This window comes from Neopelma chrysocephalum, unplaced genomic scaffold, assembly GCF_003984885.1.
Source record: "Neopelma chrysocephalum unplaced genomic scaffold, ASM398488v2 Primary Assembly neopelma1_75, whole genome shotgun sequence".
Lineage (NCBI taxonomy): Eukaryota > Metazoa > Chordata > Aves > Passeriformes > Pipridae > Neopelma > Neopelma chrysocephalum.
The window spans coordinates 4,708,397-4,726,027 of NW_020897736.1; the positions used below are offsets into that span (position 1 = coordinate 4,708,397).

At 39.8% G+C, this 17,631-nt stretch overlaps 2 protein-coding genes across 2 annotated transcripts; both read left to right on the forward strand.

Annotated features, from left to right (window-relative positions):
- Nucleotides 1-597: 597 nt before the first annotated feature.
- On the forward strand, nucleotides 598-8,606 carry SPATA5L1 (spermatogenesis associated 5 like 1). The gene is made up of 8 exons (XM_027688190.1): nucleotides 598-1,732; nucleotides 2,753-2,938; nucleotides 4,236-4,400; nucleotides 4,940-5,149; nucleotides 5,559-5,789; nucleotides 6,673-6,807; nucleotides 7,467-7,592; nucleotides 8,268-8,606. The coding sequence occupies exons 1-8, from the start codon at nucleotides 656-658 to the stop codon at nucleotides 8,418-8,420; spliced, it is 2,283 nt and encodes a 760-aa protein (XP_027543991.1). The 5' UTR covers nucleotides 598-655; the 3' UTR covers nucleotides 8,421-8,606.
- A 1,808-nt stretch (nucleotides 8,607-10,414) lies between these two features.
- On the forward strand, nucleotides 10,415-14,297 carry CUNH15orf48 (chromosome unknown C15orf48 homolog). Its single transcript, XM_027688192.1, has 4 exons — nucleotides 10,415-10,580; nucleotides 10,862-10,950; nucleotides 11,610-11,670; nucleotides 12,328-14,297. The coding sequence occupies exons 1-4, from the start codon at nucleotides 10,539-10,541 to the stop codon at nucleotides 12,394-12,396; spliced, it is 261 nt and encodes an 86-aa protein (XP_027543993.1). The 5' UTR covers nucleotides 10,415-10,538; the 3' UTR covers nucleotides 12,397-14,297.
- The last annotated feature ends 3,334 nt before the right edge of the window (nucleotides 14,298-17,631 follow it).

The following is a 17,631-nucleotide window of genomic DNA, read 5'->3' on the forward strand; positions in this document are numbered from 1 at the left end:
GAAGGGCAACGAAGACGGTGAAGGGTTTTGCGTGCAAATCCAATGAGTAGCAGCTGAGGGAGCTGGGGATGTTTATCCTGGAGAAATGGAGGCTGAGCTGGGACCTTATCCCTCTCTACAGTTCCCTGAAAGGAGGTTGTAGCCAGGTGGGAGTCGAGCTGTTCTCCCAGGCAACAAGTGACAGGGTAAGAGGACATTAGAGGCGGTTGGCCCCTGCGTTAGGGGCGGTTTAGGTTGGACATTTGGAAGAATTTCTCCACAGGACGGGTGGCCAAACACTGGAATGGGCTGCCCATGGAGGTGGTGGAGCGACCGTCCCTGCAGGTGTTGAAGGAAAGACTGGCCGCGGCACAGCGAGCTCCCTCTCTAACACAGTTACTTCTCCGATTCCCTGTTGGCTGAGGCGGGGCCCCGCGCGCGTGCTCCGCTGTGGCGCATGCGCGGGGCCGCCTGTCAGCGCGGGAGCGGGTCCGCTCCATCCCGGCCGGAACATTCCTGGCTGTCCCATCCCGGGGCGGGAATGTCGGGGGGCCGCGGTGTCCCTGGCGGTGACGGCGGAGCAGGAGCCCCGCGGGACGGCGAGGCGCGGTGAGTAAGCAGCCGGGCGGGCCCGCGCGGAGCAGGGCGGTCGCTGCCCTCGCCCGCGGAGGGAGCGATGGAGCCGACGGCCCTGAAGCTGCTTCCACCGGACCCGGGAGATGAGGGCACGCAGCGCTGCCGGCTGGGACCCGCCGCGCTGTCCTGGCTGGGGGCCCGGCTCGGCGCCCCGCTGAGGATCTCGCTGCCCGGCGGGTGCTGTGTGTGCACGGCGTGGCCCCGGCACGACCTGGCCGACGGGTTCCTGCAGGCCGACCTGACCTGCAGCACCGCGGGCCTGGCCCCGCCGGCCCTGCGCGGGCTCTCGCTGGATGTGCGGCAGCTGGAGCCGCTGCCCCACCGGCAGCTGGGGAAGGCGGCGGTCAGAGTGGTCCTCAGGAGCGCCGCGCTGAAGAAGTCGACTCCCAGAGCGGTGTTGCAGGAGACGATCAGAGAACTGTTGAGAAATGTTTATGTTTTGCCTCGTTACGTTGTTACTGTTGCCCCAAGTCCCGAAAATCCCGTGGTGTATATTGAAATACTGTCTGCAGACTCTTTGGTGGAGGAAGCTGGATTGATAACCCCCCAAACAAGCATAAAAATTAAGGAAGTGATCACTTTAGAATGGTACAGACATTTGTCAGAAGGCATCGCAAAAACTTCAGTTGCAGGACTAGATGACGTGGGGAAGTCTTTGAAAGAAATGATCGATCTGCCTTTGCGCTTTCCAAAAACTTTTAAGAACCTGGGGCTTTCTGTCCCTAATGGAGTGCTGTTAATTGGGCCCCCGGGTGTAGGGAAAACTCTTATGGTGAAGGCAGTAGCAGAAGAGGTGGGTGCGTTTCTGTTTGGCATCAGTGGCCCAGCCCTCCATGGCTCGAGGCCAGGAGAAGGTGAAGAGAATTTGCGGAGAGTCTTCGAAAAGGGCAGAGAAATGTCCCAAGAAGGCCCAACCATTCTCTTCTTTGATGAAATTGATTCTTTGTGCCCGAAGCGAGGGAGTTCAAACAATGTTCCTGAAGATCGGATTGTTGCTCAGCTGCTGACGCTGCTGGATGGTGTAAGGAGCGAGGGTGAGATGGTCATTGTGGCAGCAACAAACAGGCCAGATGCCTTAGACCCTGCACTCAGAAGACCTGGCAGATTTGACAGAGAGGTAAATAAATCCTCTTATTCATACACACTTTTGTCTTTCCTTATTGATGTGGAAGGGGGCTGTTAATAAACTTTAATGTCTACTGGTCGTGTTTCATAGTGGGATTCTACAGGTTTGAGCCAGGTATCCTGTTTCTTTACTTTGCTGCAAGTTGGGTAGGGTGGGATTTTTTTTCACTCGAGATACTGAGAGCTCCATATACTTGAAAATGGACAAGGGGATTCTTTATGCTTCTTTATCTTTACCTGTCCTTTAGGGGTTTGTTTGCTTCCAGATGCTTAGCTTTATAGGCTTAGGTTTTTTTCATTTAAATTCTAGATTGAAGATTAATGCATCTCTCCTTAAAGGTTTATTGTGACAGAGAACTAGTAACCTCTTGTCTCAAAAATTCTATTCAGATTTCAGTAACAGGTTGAGTCTGTTCTGGAAAGCTTCTGTTAGCCTAGTAGCCAAAAGAAAAAAACCACAGTTGTGCAACTTACAGTTCTTTTGCTTGTGTTTTTTATTTTTCTGGCTAAACCCACTCCTGGATCATCCAGTTTAGTCAAGATCTTTAATGCTTTCATAATTGTAATTTTCATTATTTTCTAGGATTTATGGATGGTTGAGATATATTTTTATGAAGGTGTTTCACCAGGGTTTTAATAACATATGAGTGTTTATCTCATTGATTTATTTTTCCCTATCATATGAATCTAATTTAGTCCTTGTGATGCAAGGAAATTATTATTTCAATGTTATGTTGAAATTACCTGAAAATGGGACTTAGTAGACACTAGCTGACAGTGTCTTATGAACAACTGTTTGTACAAACACTGTTCATTTGGAAATTAAGTGGTATTTTAAATATTTGTCATTTGTATAGTGCTGCTAATAGGTTTCTTGTAGCAATATTTAGTTGAATTATAAGTCTATATAAATCTTTAGTAACCAATATAAAACAGAGATGAAAGCTCTACAAAATAAGATAAATATAGCACAATATCTACTTAAATTTTTTGTTTATTATATTTGGTTTAGGTTATTATTGGGACCCCAACAGTCACACAAAGAAGATCCATCCTGCAGTTGCTTACGTCTAATATGCCCATTTCTGCAGACGTTGATTTGGCTCAGCTGGCAGAGATGACACCTGGGTATGTGGGAGCTGATCTCACAGCACTCTGCAGGGAAGCTGTTATGCAGGCTGTGTCCCACAGCTCCTTGGTATGGCTGCACATCAGTCAAGGACAATGTCATTAATATACTTACCACCCTTTCCTCATTAACGCTCAGCTTTACTTGAAAAGCTCAAGAACTTGAAGACTCAGAAATTAAAATACTAAAAAACACCAAATATGTTATGAATGTATATATGCCATTTTTTCAGTTCTCACCTGAAAGGACTGTTTTCTCCTTTCTGAGTGAAAAGTTTTGCTGGAAGTTTTTATCCTCTTCCTCTTTAGGATTGTGCAAAGCAGACATTTTTGTCTTTTTCGGCAAAGTAAACTGTGTCCACCAAAACTCTTTTGAAGCTACTTAATTTCATTTATTATTTAATTTAATTTAGAATTCTGCTTTCTAATAACTGCAAATTAAAGTTAGGTTGATACACAAGTGTATAACAGCTAGTGAAAATAACTGTTATCATCTGGGTTATATGGCTGGATGTAACATTCTTGTAGACACAAGGTATACAACTGCCCAGTGGGCAGAAATTTAACCTCTTAGCAATTCTCTAATTCCATTTCTATAATCCCTATTTCTTAATGCTCCTGTCTCTATTCTGACTTTTACAAAAATTGTGAGATACATGTTTGGTGTAGTTTTTCATCTGGAATGGCTGAGCAGAAATTTAAAGCCATATTTGTAAAATTTCCAGAGTCAAAAGCATCTGCAGAGAATGGTAGAACCCTCTGTCTTCACTTGGGTAGAAAAAAAGAGAGCATAGCACTGAAAATAATAAAATTATTTGAGCCTGGTATCTCAGAAAAGAATAGATGGACAAATGAAAGTAATGAATAAATAGATGGCCCATTTGCAAGTGCCTTTGTAAAATACATCTTAGTTCTGTTACTGCATCTGTAGTTTAATAATGTTATTGTATAGCATGTTTGAGATAAAATGTGTTGCATTCTTCAGTGTGGTGAAAATGGATGTTGCAGCCTTTTTATTTCTATTCAGAAGATTGTATGATTTATTGTGTGGTAACCCTCAAATTAGCAACCATTTGATTTAGCACATCACTGTCTGCTGGAGCTATAATTTAGGGAATAGTAGTTTTCTCCAAAACATTAATTTCTGTTAAAATAGATTTTTCTTGTGTAAAATCATGCCATTAAGGAGAATGTATTTTACTTTGTGTTGCATTTTTGCATCTGCAGTACTTAGGCTCACTAGGGCAGGAATTGGCTTCTTTATTAGTTGCATTTGGCCTTCCGTGAAGTGTTTTGCATATAATGCAGCATTTAAGTATTACCTAAAAATATTGTTAATATACTTTATCTGTTTTGGGTTTTTTCAGGAGTCAACTGAAACTGAAACCATGATTAACATGGGAGATTTCCAAGAAGCTTTTAAAAAAATTCAACCATCCTCTTTTCGAAGTGCAGTTGGACTAACAGAGTGTAAACCAGTGACTTGGGAGCAAATTGGTGGTCTTGAAGATGTAAAATTAAAGTTAAAACAGGTAACATGTAGAACAAATTTAGATGAACAGCTAATTTCTAATAAGCATATGCTCCAAGGTTTTCTGTCTGCTAATTATGAAAATTAATTCTCTTGCTAATTACCTGACTATAAACTGTATTTTAAACATTTTTATGCTACATTAAGTTATTACAATGTTTGAGCTAGAGGTCTTCCAGTTACAAGATAATAATATCTTGTAACACCAAGCATAATAATATCATGGGAAAATATGCATGTTTTTTAGTAGCTGAAAAATACTTAACTTGTAGCCAGATAATTTGTGCATTCCTGAATATTTAGCCAGAGGTGCCTCTTGTGTATCATCTCTCTGTGACTGCCTTTAGTCTGCTTCCATCTGCTTCATATGGAAGCTTTAAGAAGGGGGAATTATACGAAGAAAGACTAAATCAGTATTCCCTGATTTCAAATAAATGTTTGTATCAAGGAGAGGAAGCGAGGTGCTTGGCGATTTTATTGATTGCCTATGAACTCTAGTCTTGTTACTAAGAATTTCATCCCTCTTTTATGTATTGACAGAGTATTGAGTGGCCTATGAAGTTTCCTCAAGCATTTGCTCGGATGGGCCTGTCCCATCCCAAGGGTATCCTTCTCTATGGGCCTTCTGGCTGTGCCAAAACCACGCTGGTGAGGGCTGTGGCCACCAGTTGTCACTGTTCCTTTCTCTCTGTAAGTGGTGCTGACCTGTTCTCACCTTATGTTGGAGACTCAGAGAAGATTTTGTCTCAGGTACAGTTTTTAATTTGTGTAAGGCCTATGGTTTATTTTTGCTTGACTTTTGTAAAGTATTAGTTAGACCTGAGTTTTGGTATTGAAAAGATCATAGAGGTCTCATCTGATTATTTAATAGAAATGGCTTAGAGATTCACATTTATATAAAAGCGAGAATCTATCTCTAAAATTATGAAGTTTTAAACTTTACAAGTATTTCTACTCTTTTGCTTTCGGTTCATGTAAGAATATAAATAAGAAGCAGAATTTGCCTATAGTAAACGTAAGCCAGAACAGCTCTTGTGAGTTGTTATAAATGTACCTTTAAACTTCAGTAAAATACAGAGTATATGCAATTGGGCTTTTTTCACCTTACCTGATAGACTGCATGCATTAATGTTTGACTTTATTAACATTTTTTAAAAAGGTTTTTCGCCAAGCAAGAGCAAACACTCCAGCAATAATATTCCTGGATGAGATTGACACTATCCTGGGATCTCGGTCACACGGCAGAACTGGCCCTGGGGTCTCCGAGCGGGTTCTGTCTGTTCTCCTCAATGAGTTGGATGGTGTTGGGCTGAAAGTTACAGAAAGAAGAGGAGGCAAATTACAGCTTGAGGGGCAGTGCCAAGAACAAAGTGATGATGAGGAAAGAAAGGTATTTATGCTCCCTTTTCTGTAGAAGAAGAATGATAAATGCTGTCCAGTTGTTCCAAAAATTTTACTTGCTGGCATTCACACTTTTTAAACTTAAAATCCTCAAGCTTAAAAATATGCAAGATGCTCTTTTACTCTGCCATAATTTCTAGTTCTTAGAAAATACTGTATATAGGCTGCTGACTGTTTTTATGTACACTGTTCCTCGAGGAGACTTTGTTTGAACAAAATACCCACACAGGCTAATGAGCATTACTAATTGGTGTTCATCTTCTGTCACAAAAATCCTCTTCTTGACACTATAGTAATTTTTTAGACTGATGGTGCTATTTTTACTCTTATTCAAGTTCCTCCCTGAACTTACTTTTTATAAGCATTTCCCCTACTTCATTTGTAGTTCTTTCTCAGACATACTGCATACAAAAGCAGCACACTTCTGATCAGTTACTTACTGAAACAAAAAGTTGTACCTTCACTTTTTGGTGAATGGTTCACAATGGTTAGTATTTAGCTTTTTTGTATTTAAATTTCTTCTTCTTATGATACTCTTTGGGGGAATATTAAAGAAAAGAGTTTCAGAATTGTAGCATACTGAATTTTTGCATATAAAAGATTTTTTGTTGCAGTCTGGCCAAAGAAAAGTCTCTGTTTATTGTCAAGGCAGATACTAACTATATTTCCTCTTTGTCATGTAATCTGGCCTGCACCAAGGCATTTTTTTACTTCAAGAAAAATTAAATATTAATATTGAAAGGAAAATAACTACATGTAAAGGTACATCATCTTTCTGCCCTTCCCTTCTTCTCATTAGTTCTTAACAAATCTTTAGGTATTATCTCTCTTAACCGTGTTGCACTGATTTGTTTGTCTGATCTCTTACTCAGCTAGAGTTTCAGGAAACTTTGAACAAAGATTTCATGGTAGTTGCTGCAACAAATAGACCAGATATGTTGGATGATGCCTTATTGCGTCCTGGAAGGTTGGACAAGGTGATCTATATTCCACCTCCAGATCTGAAGGTGATGTATTTATTACACATCCTTACGTGGCTTTAAAGGTAGAGATATTAATTGCCAACAGACTTTAAGAGCAAAGGGGGCATATTCCTGTAATATATTTAACGATGGATGATTCACTGAAGATCAGTCACCAAACTCAAGGTATAATGAAGAAATTTAAAAAGGAATAAAGACACTTGTATTTTAAGCACCTGTAACATTTTAATTGGTGCATGTAGTTATAGTATTGCCTAGAGAAATTAGAGAAAATCTGTGTTTACAAAATCAAGCTACAGTTTAGGAGATACCCATAACAAGTTGTCTGTCCTTGCTTCAAATAATTTTTGTACCCTGTTCCCAAGGGTAGTGTAGCTACTTGTCCTGAGCTTCACATGGAAAGTTGACCCAAAACAGGCCAAATATGGACTCTTCAATCTAAAATACTGTGTTTTCATGAAGTAATGAGTAACTGTGAATAACAGACTTTAAAATATGAGATAACTTTAAGAGTAGGTATTATATCCATTAATAGTGTTTTATTCTTCCACTGAAACCAGGTAATTTTGCTATTCTTCTGGATTTTCCTTGGTTCTAATTTCAAATTCGTAACTGCTTTGGAGAAGGATTAATTTTTGGTTCGTTTGGTTTTGTTTTCTTCTACAATATACACCAATTTACAGGGAAGACTTTCCATTTTGAAAATCTGCACTGAAAAAATTCCACTGGATACTGATGTGTCACTACAAGATGTGGCAACCCTAACAGACCTGTTCTCTGGAGCTGATATTGAAAATCTGTGCAAGGAGGTAAGAAATATTCCCAGCTCATCTGTGAAATAAACTGTAAATGAAAACTTTCCATGAAAAAGGAGAGCTAACCCATAGATGTTACCAAGCCATCAGTAGTACAGATTCTGTCACGGTTTGTATTGAAAATATAAAGAGAAGAGTGAAACAGGAGAACTGAACAAGGGTTAATTCTTTAAATAAAAAAGCCAAATGAGAATGAAATCTTTCTGTGATAATTTAGTAGAAGTTAAGAAACTGTACTACTCTTTATTTCTTGTGGTTCCCTCTAATCCATGCTCACATCTGGGTGAATTGTACTCTGTGTACTGCAGGGAACTGCTGCATTTTTAGCTGAAATTAGCATGTACTGTCAAGACCAGAGAGAAAAAAAACTAAGAGAAATCCAGAATTAAAGAAGAGTTGTATAAAAGAGAGAAGACTAGGAAGAAAATCCAAATATATAAGTGATCAAGGATATATTGTCTAATCCAGACAGAAAAAGTTAATGAAGTTGTAGTGACCTTATTTGATGTTTATCTGTTGTTAAATAACAATAAATTATACATTGCTGTTTTCAGATGCTATAGCTAAGACTTTGTTCCTTTTAAGATATTTTAGAATACTTGCAATAGATTCATTGCAATTTAAAACATGATAAGCACTTCAAGTTGTTAATTTTTTTTTCTTTTAAAGGCTGCTTTGTTGGCTTTGCAAGAGAATGGACTTGAAGCAACTGCTGTAAAACACGAGCATTTTGTGAAATCATTGAAGACTGTAAAACCATCCTTAAACAGAAAAGACTTGGAATTTTATGAAAAATTTTATAATCAAGAATTAGCCTCTTGAATCAAAAAGGAGTGGCATAGGTATTTTTAAATATATTGCAAAGATTTTGAAAATGCTTACATCTTTCCTGCTTTTTAATACTGTACTCACTGTAGGTTTCAGGGTGTATGAAATACAGTGAGGTTTCACTTGTCAAAGGTCTGTAATTTCGATAATGAATAATAAATTAAAATCTTGTTTGCTTTGGATAGGTTTACATCTGATGAAGCAAGTAATTGAGTTACTTAGATAAAGCACTGTGGAATAGCTTAGTGTTACTGTAGATTTCCCAGTTTTCAATATAAGCACTGGCATAACAAGAGTATTTAATTTATAATGTGTTGAGAAGTCTTCATAGAACAGTGAATATTTAAAAAGTAGAAAAGCTTTCACATGTTAAATAGGAGGAAGTAAGTCCCATTCTGTATAAAATGTGAAGTGTTTTATATGTACCTATTCACAGGCTTACTTTCTTACAAGTAGATTCCAAAATATAGTGGCAGTGAAAAGGTTGTCAGTGCTTGCAGCTCCTTGTTGCAGGTTTGGAAGTCTGGAGTTTTAGAAGTAATTTTAGGTCAGTTACTGCTTACTGTACAAACATTTGGATTGAGTAAGCAGGTAAGAAGTATGCAATCAAACTGTAATAATTTCTTGAGAGAAGGTAGTTTGCTTTATAACAATTTGTGCAAAATTCTTTTCCTCACCCAACCATTCTTTGTCAGTATATTTTTGTAAGTCACCTTCTAAAATACAGTTATATCCAAGGAAACTGGTGCTATGTGTAAGTGTGCATTTTAACTTTCTAGAGTAGGAGGGGTTTTATTATTTTTTATTCTATTTTCCTTTTCCCAATGTAAATATTTGTGAGCTAAATACACCACTCTCAAAGATAGTTCATTATTTCAGCTGAGGTTCATGAGTTATAAACCCATTAACAAATATTTCTTTCTTGTAACAGGGACAGTAGGGACTGCACTGAGTGTGGTTTATAGTGAGATGGATCACAAAAGGCAGTTCCAAGGCTGTTGGTGATTGTGGAGGGCCAAAGGCCGTAGTAGAAGCCATTGTAACCTAGGAAAGGGTTTAGCTGGGTGGCTTTGTTCACCATTTTATGGAAAGGACTGTCCTTATTGCTTTATTGCTGGCAACAACCTAGCAATGCTTGTGAACTTCCCAAACACCCAAAGGTTTCTCAGCAGCAGTGCTGAGAAAAGTGTTAAACCCTTCTAGGTAATTCTGGTTTGCTTCCCAGTGTTTGAGGGTTTGTATTAGAATTGCCAGACCTGACAGTTGTTGTGACAGCAAAATGCTGCCAGGTCCTTTGCCTCAAAGACCCTGCTGCTCAACTTCCATACTTGCTCCCTAGAGGGACCAACAGAGCCACTTGTGCCCTGTCGTGTCTGTTCCTTGCTGCAGGGAACCAGCAGAGCATGGAGGAAAGGCAGCCTTTTCTTCCTCTCACTGCTTTCCAGTGGGCAAGAGAGAAGGGGAGAAGTGTAACAGGAGTCATCTGCTGGCACCATTCACCTCCAGCCTGCCCCTGGTAGGAGTTTTTCTCAGACAGGGATATTGGGAAGAGTAGAGTGATGGGAACCTGGGCCTGGGTTAAGCTTTTGCTGCAGCAAAAGGTGACACGGTGACATTGGGGTCCTCTTTGGGTCGCTATAGGCACCTCTCTGAGCTCTGGAAGGGGCAGACCCTGGCCTCACCTGGGCATTTGCCTGGATATGCTGTTCTTTGGGCAGCTGCCTCGAGAAGGGGACAGACAAGAAGACAAAGGAGAAATGGAGAAGAAAGGTTTGAGTGCTGCAGTAACGGAGAGAGAAGGAGTTGCGGGAGGAAGGCGGGAAGAGCACGCACAGCATCCCGGTCTCCTGGCAGCTCCCTTTGGGGCCGGGAGCTCCTCAGGTCGCTCCCCTGCGCCTACCGCCGCGGGCCGGGGGGTGGCACTGCTGGCCCGTCCCGTCCTGTCCAGTCCTGTCCCGCCTCCGCTCCCCGGGGCGCGGTGCGGTGCGTATATAACGCGGTGCGTGTTTAGCGCGGGGAGTGCCCGTCCCCGCAGCCCGGTGCCGTCCTGCCCCTCTCCCCTGGGGTGCGGAAACACGAACCGCTTGTGCCAGGTCTGCAGCCGCCGCCACGATGAACAGGAGCATCTTCCAAACACTTAAAACAAAAAGAGAAGTAAGTTTTCCCGGAGGCCGGGGCCGTGGTGCCCGCCCGCGGGGAGGGATGCGGCTGGCGCGGGCAGGTGCGCCGGGGCTGCCTCTGGATAGCGAGCACCTTCCCGGGGAAATGGAGAGAGCGAGGGACCCGTGTTAGAAGTGAGGTGGTGTAAAGAGCAATACAGAGGTGTGATATACACTAACAGCTAATCCCACCTGAGTGCTGTATAACCCCTGCTCCCCCAGTCGAGGCTCTCAGCTGGGACACCACTTCAGCTCTTTCTCCGTTTTGTCTTTCAGCTCATTCCCCTGGCTGGAATACTGTCCATGGCAGCAATCGGGGCGTTCTCTTTTAGTGTCTATTCCCTAATCGGCAAATCTGATGTGATGTAAGCAAAATACTTCTTGTTTGGTGCTCACCCTAAGCTTTCTGTATTCGACACAAGTATTAAACCATCATGTTTTACTTCAAAAAAAAAAAATGTTCATGTGCCAGACTACTGGTAACAACTGAAATATCTGCAGATAGTAAATAGCAAAGAAATTAATTAATTTGGACCGTAGTCCAAATTATTTCCTAATTTTTTATTTAATATTTTTTCTTTGCTTTAGGTGTAACAAGTTTTAAATGCTCTTATCAAGAATTTCAAATAATCAGATAGGTAGATGAGATTGCAGATATGTTGCAACCAGACTATTAACTTGTATATGGAGAGCAGCACTTGATAATATTAACTTGAGAGAGTATTCTAATGGCTTGGCTAATAATTGGAATTAAGTCCTATACTTTTCAAGCATTGGAGAGTTTATTTATTTACTTTAAAGTGATTGCAATAGGCATTTTAGCTGTCAGAGTCCCCTTACTTTGTGTCCTTACTCAGTTTTGATTTTTCCTCTTGCTTCCCTTTCAATGACACGATACATGAAGAGTGTTGGCTCCTTCCTTAAGTGAATAGCTCTGCTGATGATAGGCTGCTCATATAAGAAAAATGTACAGAAGAACACACTTTAAAACATAGTACCTGTCTTGTTTTATCTTCTTTTAAAGGATTAACAAGAGTGGCAATCCAGAACCCTGGGAAAATATTGATCCTACCAAGCCTCAGAAGGTAATTTGTACATGTAATATAGTCAATATAAATAGCATATATTTCCAAAACAGTGAGTACTTGTTTTAATGTGTAAGAACTAGCAAAATATTAATGAGGAAACACAGGTAAAGCTGATGTATATCTAATTAATAGTGGAAACAAAATTTTAGTTCATTACTTTATATCTTCCCTGTATTACCTAATGATAGGGACTATACAGCTATTACACTGTAGGTCTGATCCTGAACTTATGGTACTCTTCTAGTTGCTGTGCTGTGTCTGTTCCCACCACCAATGTCCATTTACTCAATTCCATTGCTAACAGTGGAAATTTGGAGCACAGAGGAAGGCTGTTTCCCCTTGTTCCTGAATTACAAAATTGACTAAGAGTATTTGGGTACTGCAGCCTGGAGGAAAAATATCTTTATTTAGTAGAGCATCTACTATAAGGAAAAATAAAATTCTTTGGCATTATTATCTATGTAATATCCAAATTATTTTGTTCAACAAATTATTATATATGTCATCAGTTGCTATTTTTGCATACCTCTGAAAGAAAAATGTAAAGCTACTAGAAATTCTTCACCACTAGGCTGATGTATGACTTGGGGGTGTGGGAGTGGAGTAAATGCCCACTGGGATTTTGCTAACTTTCATATTTTCCATTTCTTCCAGCTGTTAACAATCAAACAGAAATGGCAGCCTATAGAAGAGCTGGAAGATGTCAAAAAGCTTATGAAGTGAGAAGTTTCTGTTGCCTCAAAAAGGTGCCCTATGAATCTAGTGGAATCACTTCTGCACAAACTTGACTACTGAAATCAGTGTGCGGAAATGCTTCTGCTACATTTTTAGGGTCTTCCTCCATTTTTTTGGACTCTGAATGAGGAGTTTCGTGTTGCTTTAGAAGTTGGCATACAGCATCCACATAGTCCAAAAAAACTGACTCAAATATTCATTTTCAGTAGGCATTTGATGTCAAATGTTGAATATTCAGATGGTAATTATAGATGGAAAAAGCCTTCACAGGTTTCGTAGAATTTTGATATTTTTTTCAAAATACATTAGTTTTGTTATTTTATAAATTTTTAATGAAATAAATTTTAAATTTTTACAACATTTTATGTAAATTCCATAAATGGAGGGTTACCCAAAAGCCCTTCTAAACTGGGATTCCTGGTCTGCTTCCTCTCTATACTGTATTTCAATGCAGTATATAGACCAAAGTCATATCCAGAGGATGTCTTTGTATGGCAACATATGTGGTCATAAAGTACACTTGCATTTCTTGTCTATATTAGATGTGATGACAGTTTAAGTCAAAATTAACGTTCTGCTGCAAATACTCAAACTTATATGTGTGCTCACCTTAACCCGCTGAGGAGTCCAGTAGGTTATTTAAGGGTGTGTTTGAGACTGCAGGATTAGAACTTAAGAATTGAGCATGGCCAAAACAGAAATGAAAATGAGATCATTTCTGTTGTATTTAAATATTGTTCATGTTTAAATTTAGAAAAAGTTACTAGAATTAGGAAACTTGCATTATCCAAAACAATGTTAACTTCTTTTTGTGCAAGGTTGTTCAAGTGCAAGCTCAAATGTACTGCACAGTCAACAATATTTTTAAACATTTCTACGTGCTGTTAGGAACATCTACTTTATCAAATAGAAACTAACATATTAAAATTAGAAATGATTCTATGAAGAGACACTTCCTTTTTAAGCATCTGTGTGTTTTCTTATGGGTTGGCAAGGGAAAGAATGTAATGGGCAGACCCTCAGTAAATTAACGAGACAAGAAATGCATCCAATGATAGAACAGTCCTTTTGTAGATATTTTCTGTATTTTTGTAGATATTCTCTATCTTCTAAGCAGTTTCACAGCCTGTTACTCAGTTTCTTTTACCATAGATGTTCAGAAGGGAGATTAGTTTCTGTCGGGAAGAAAGCAAAAGTGAAACAACTGCTAACTGGAAAAAGTCCCCCTAAGTGAGTAATAGTCAAGTGCTTTAGGTTGCTCTGCTGCAGCAAAGACAAACTTCAGCTAGAAAAGCTACTTCCCAAATTTCAAGTTGGCTTGGCTTCAGAAGTTCTATGTTTTCTTCAGCAGAGGAAAAAAAAGTTAAAATGTTTCTTTATCAGATTCAGCATAAATATTTATCAAGTAATGATGACTCAGCAGCTTTTATGTTTTAGAATGAGAGGAACTGCTAGTTTTCAGAATACCTTCTTAGCTTTCATTTTAAGGAATTGCATTACAGGGTTGGATAGCATAGAACCACAAAGATACAATGCCCTGAGCAATACAAGTTTAAAGTATTTTAATACAGAAAATATTTCAAAATATTTCTCTAAGTTATTCTGTATTTCCATATTTTTACTGGACTGTGCCAAACAAAACAAAGTGCTGTGCTCTGAGTTGATGCATGAATTAAATGAGTGTGTTCTTCAGTACACCAGTTGTATGGTCTGTAAGTACTATGAAATAAATGTAAGTAATTTTTATGTAATTTTTGTATTTAGCTACTTTTCAGTGATGTTTCCAGTAACACATTGAGCAGTATGACTGCTATCAGTCACGGGTTGTTTTTTCTCTCATCCTGTCCTGAAGCATAACAGCTTTGGTAATAAACTGTTTTGCCTTGTTAGCTGCTCTATTTTTTGGTTTTTTTTAATATAGATTTGTTGGAAGGGTTGTCACATAATGTGAGAAATCAAAATATTTTTCTGCACTTCAAAAAGGTTGTGAGTGTTATGGAAGTTCTTGGGATTTTGTGTCTTCTCTGATTGTCCCTAAAAATCCGTCTCTTGCATAGGTGAGGACTTTTGTAGAGCACACCAAGAAAAATTACTGTACCTCCCCAGCTCAACTACTCGACATAAGTCTATACAACAATATACAAATTATTTCCTTGTTCTACAAACAGTAAAGATTCAATTGGCTGAATTTTATGAGCTGATGTTTATCAGAAGAGTAAAATTTCCCTGTCCTGTGTTAAGCAAATCCATGACTTCTTATTCCATGGACAATTTAGAGGTTATTGAAGTAATTTACAACTTTTTTCCTTCTCTCCATTTTGTCTCCTACTCCATTCTGTTCTTTGGTTTGGGTTGGGTTTTTTGGTTGTTTTTTTAAGCAATGGCTATCTTTGCTCACCAATTCTAGTACTTTTTCAAAGAACTGTATCACCTCCAACTTTCATATTAATTACAAAGTTTAATTAAAATGCTCACTGGCTTGTTAGAGTTTCAAATATAGATTAGAAACCATTAGAAATGTTTTTAATAGTTCTAATCACCATTAGAAATGCATCATTAGAATCTATGGTCACATTTTTCTAATTTTTTCCAAGTAGTCTATTTGTAAATACCTCTCTGGAAGAGAAGAAGAATAGAAGGTTGCTTTCTGCAGTGTACATGCAATGAGTTACTAATTTTTGTTATTACAGTAGTACTTGAAGGACTTAAAACTGCAGATCTTGTGGTGTTGTGGTTACCAGAGTGCTGTATGGAGTTTTTAGTTTGAGGTTTTTTGCCTATGATAGCCCTGGTGTCAGCATTTCTCCTTCTGATGTCCCATAGCCCCTGTATTTCTCTACCACAAGGTGCTATTAGTACTGTGTGGTTACTTCGTTGGCATTCTGTAGAAAATAGTAACTTACAGAGGGGCCTGATGCAACTGTTAAAGGAAATGGTTCATCCTGCAGTTGTCGCCTGTCTCAGTGCAGAGGGTGGCTGTCCCCAGGACTAGCTGTGAAAAGCAAACAAGAGTAATGGGAATGATTCACTGGATCTGGCCAATATTTGGGGTGGGACACCTCCCAGAAAAGCTTTCAGATTAAACAAACATGACCACACTACTCAGCACAGCTTTAGTTTGCTGTGTGAAGTCTTTGCTGTGCAGCACATCCCTGCCATACGGGAGCACACGCGTAACGAGATTGCCTGAAAGTGTCACTGAAAAGCATTAGCAATGACCTGGCCTCGGGCACTGCTGTGGGACAAGGTGAGTGTTGACCCTCAGGTACTGCTGTGAACAGGCAGCTTGTTTGCCAAAACCTCTCTCCATCCTAAAACAGCCATCACACTCCTGGCACCCTGCAGAGCCCTCAGCCGGGTGTCTGACACCCCGTCCCAGGCGCCTTCTCCTGCGCCTCGCCCTGACCAAAGATCACCCAGGCCGTGTGATCACCGAGGCTGCACCAACCCTGTTTATGCTGTACCTTGACCTGATGAATAAGGGGTTTTGGTTTAATTAGCTTTTACCTTTAGATAATCTTCTTGTTGTGTGTGTTTTGGCCAGCGCTGTTACTGAGGAGGTGCTGCCCCTCCTCAGGGCTCACCCAGGACGTGCGAGGGCCCCTCACACAGCACAGGCAGCCCAGGCCTACAACAAATTTCACACTTACGAGTGAAAAGCTGCCCCACGGTGTTACCCACTGTGCCTGTGGGGGGATGAGGGCGTTGTGAGAGAGCTGTAATGGGGGGTGGCAGAGCCCTCATTGGGAGCTGCATTAGCAAGTGAGAGATAGTCTGGCTTCAGGATACAGGCCATGTGCTAGCCAACAAGGTTAGAAAATTAATTTAAATAAACCCTCATCTATCAGAAATGGGAGCCCGATAAAGGGTTTGGTTTGTGTTTGGTTTTCATTTTAAGACTTCCAAGGTTTAGTCCAGTGCATCAGGGGCCAGGCTGGGCTGCCCTCATGCTGGGCTTGCAGGTGAGCCCCTGTCCTGGCTCTTGGCCTGGATTTGACCATATATAACCTTTCCTAAAAGGTGTTCTGTATAAATAACTTAGGCTTCATCATGCAACATTTTTAAGGTGTAAAGCAAGTCACTTTTGTGACCTTGTTTCCATAAGGTTTATAAATGTGAATGTCGGTGAAAATTCAGATAAATGTGCTTCCAGTTTTACCAGCTGTCAAGCAGTAGAAAAATCACTCTCTTCAACTTGAAACATTTGATCTAGAATATTATTAGACTCTGGTATTACTTGCTTGCTGTCTCTCACACCCTCCTCCCTATTTTCTACTGACACTTCTTTCACTTACTGGCACATATTTTATTCTTGCCAAATCTTTTTCTGTTTCACCCATAAAAACAAACATATCAGAAAAATTTAACATTTTCCTTGGCCTAATTTATTTCTACTATTTCTACAATTTGATGGTGCACTTGCATTGTGTTCCTGAAAGGTACACATGTCAAATGAGTAGTAATATAATTAGTCTGGTGGCTTGAGCTCAGAAATTAAGCAGAAAAGGCCCTACTTGTAATGTTTGTCTTCCCTCTCCCTCCCCCCTCTTCTACTTTGCTTTATTTATGCTGGTGGGATTGTAATAAATGCACCATTGGAGGTAAAAAAAGAGGATCCTTACTAGTAACAGTAAGGATGCATAGACTGAAAACTTTTCAAGAAGTCTATATTTTCAGTATGTGCATAAATAACAGAAATACTTAAAAACTGTCTTTCCATTTTTTAAAAATGAAGCAGAAATTTGGGTCATAGACATAAGCATGCCTAAAGACTCATATAAAAACATTTGCAGTTTTTCTTTTGATTTTTTAACATAGTAACATTATATTGGCTGGGAGGGTCCATTCCACTGAAAGCTCTCTCTTAATTATGCTGCTGCAGAAAAAATAAAGGCCATATGTGCTAATAATATTATAGGAGACACTTCCTTACCCACTTCTATCAAAATATCTCTTGTTTTGAGTAAGGGCTGTTCTGGTAGTCAAATTCAATTCACCTGGTTGCTTCCTAGCAAGGAGATGGCAAAAGAACTTGTTCATGTTCTGTAACTCCAAAATTGAAGTGTTCTGGCAGGTCTTAACCCTCAGCACTCTAAATCATTGTGATTCCTGTAGCCTTGCAGACTGTGATAGTGCCAGTCCAGGCAATAGCTGTGAAACACCTTTTTCCATTCATTTTTTTTTGAGTAATTACAAAACATTTCTTTTAAGTTCAAACTCCCT

What these genes read in the sequence shown, in the direction of transcription:
- SPATA5L1 (XM_027688190.1), top strand. Translation starts at nt 656, where the DNA reads ATGGAGCCGACGGCCCTGAAGCTGCTTCCACCGGACCCGGGAGATGAG. An exon ending in TAAAATTAAAGTTAAAACAG is followed by an intron (nt 4,401 to 4,939) that starts GTAACATGTAGA and finishes ATGTATTGACAG; the next exon opens with AGTATTGAGTGGCCTATGAA. An exon ending in TTCCACCTCCAGATCTGAAG is followed by an intron (nt 6,808 to 7,466) that starts GTGATGTATTTA and finishes ACCAATTTACAG; the next exon opens with GGAAGACTTTCCATTTTGAA.
- CUNH15orf48 (XM_027688192.1), top strand. Translation starts at nt 10,539, where the DNA reads ATGAACAGGAGCATCTTCCAAACACTTAAAACAAAAAGAGAA. An exon ending in CACTTAAAACAAAAAGAGAA is followed by an intron (nt 10,581 to 10,861) that starts GTAAGTTTTCCC and finishes TTTGTCTTTCAG; the next exon opens with CTCATTCCCCTGGCTGGAAT. An exon ending in ATCGGCAAATCTGATGTGAT is followed by an intron (nt 10,951 to 11,609) that starts GTAAGCAAAATA and finishes CTTCTTTTAAAG; the next exon opens with GATTAACAAGAGTGGCAATC.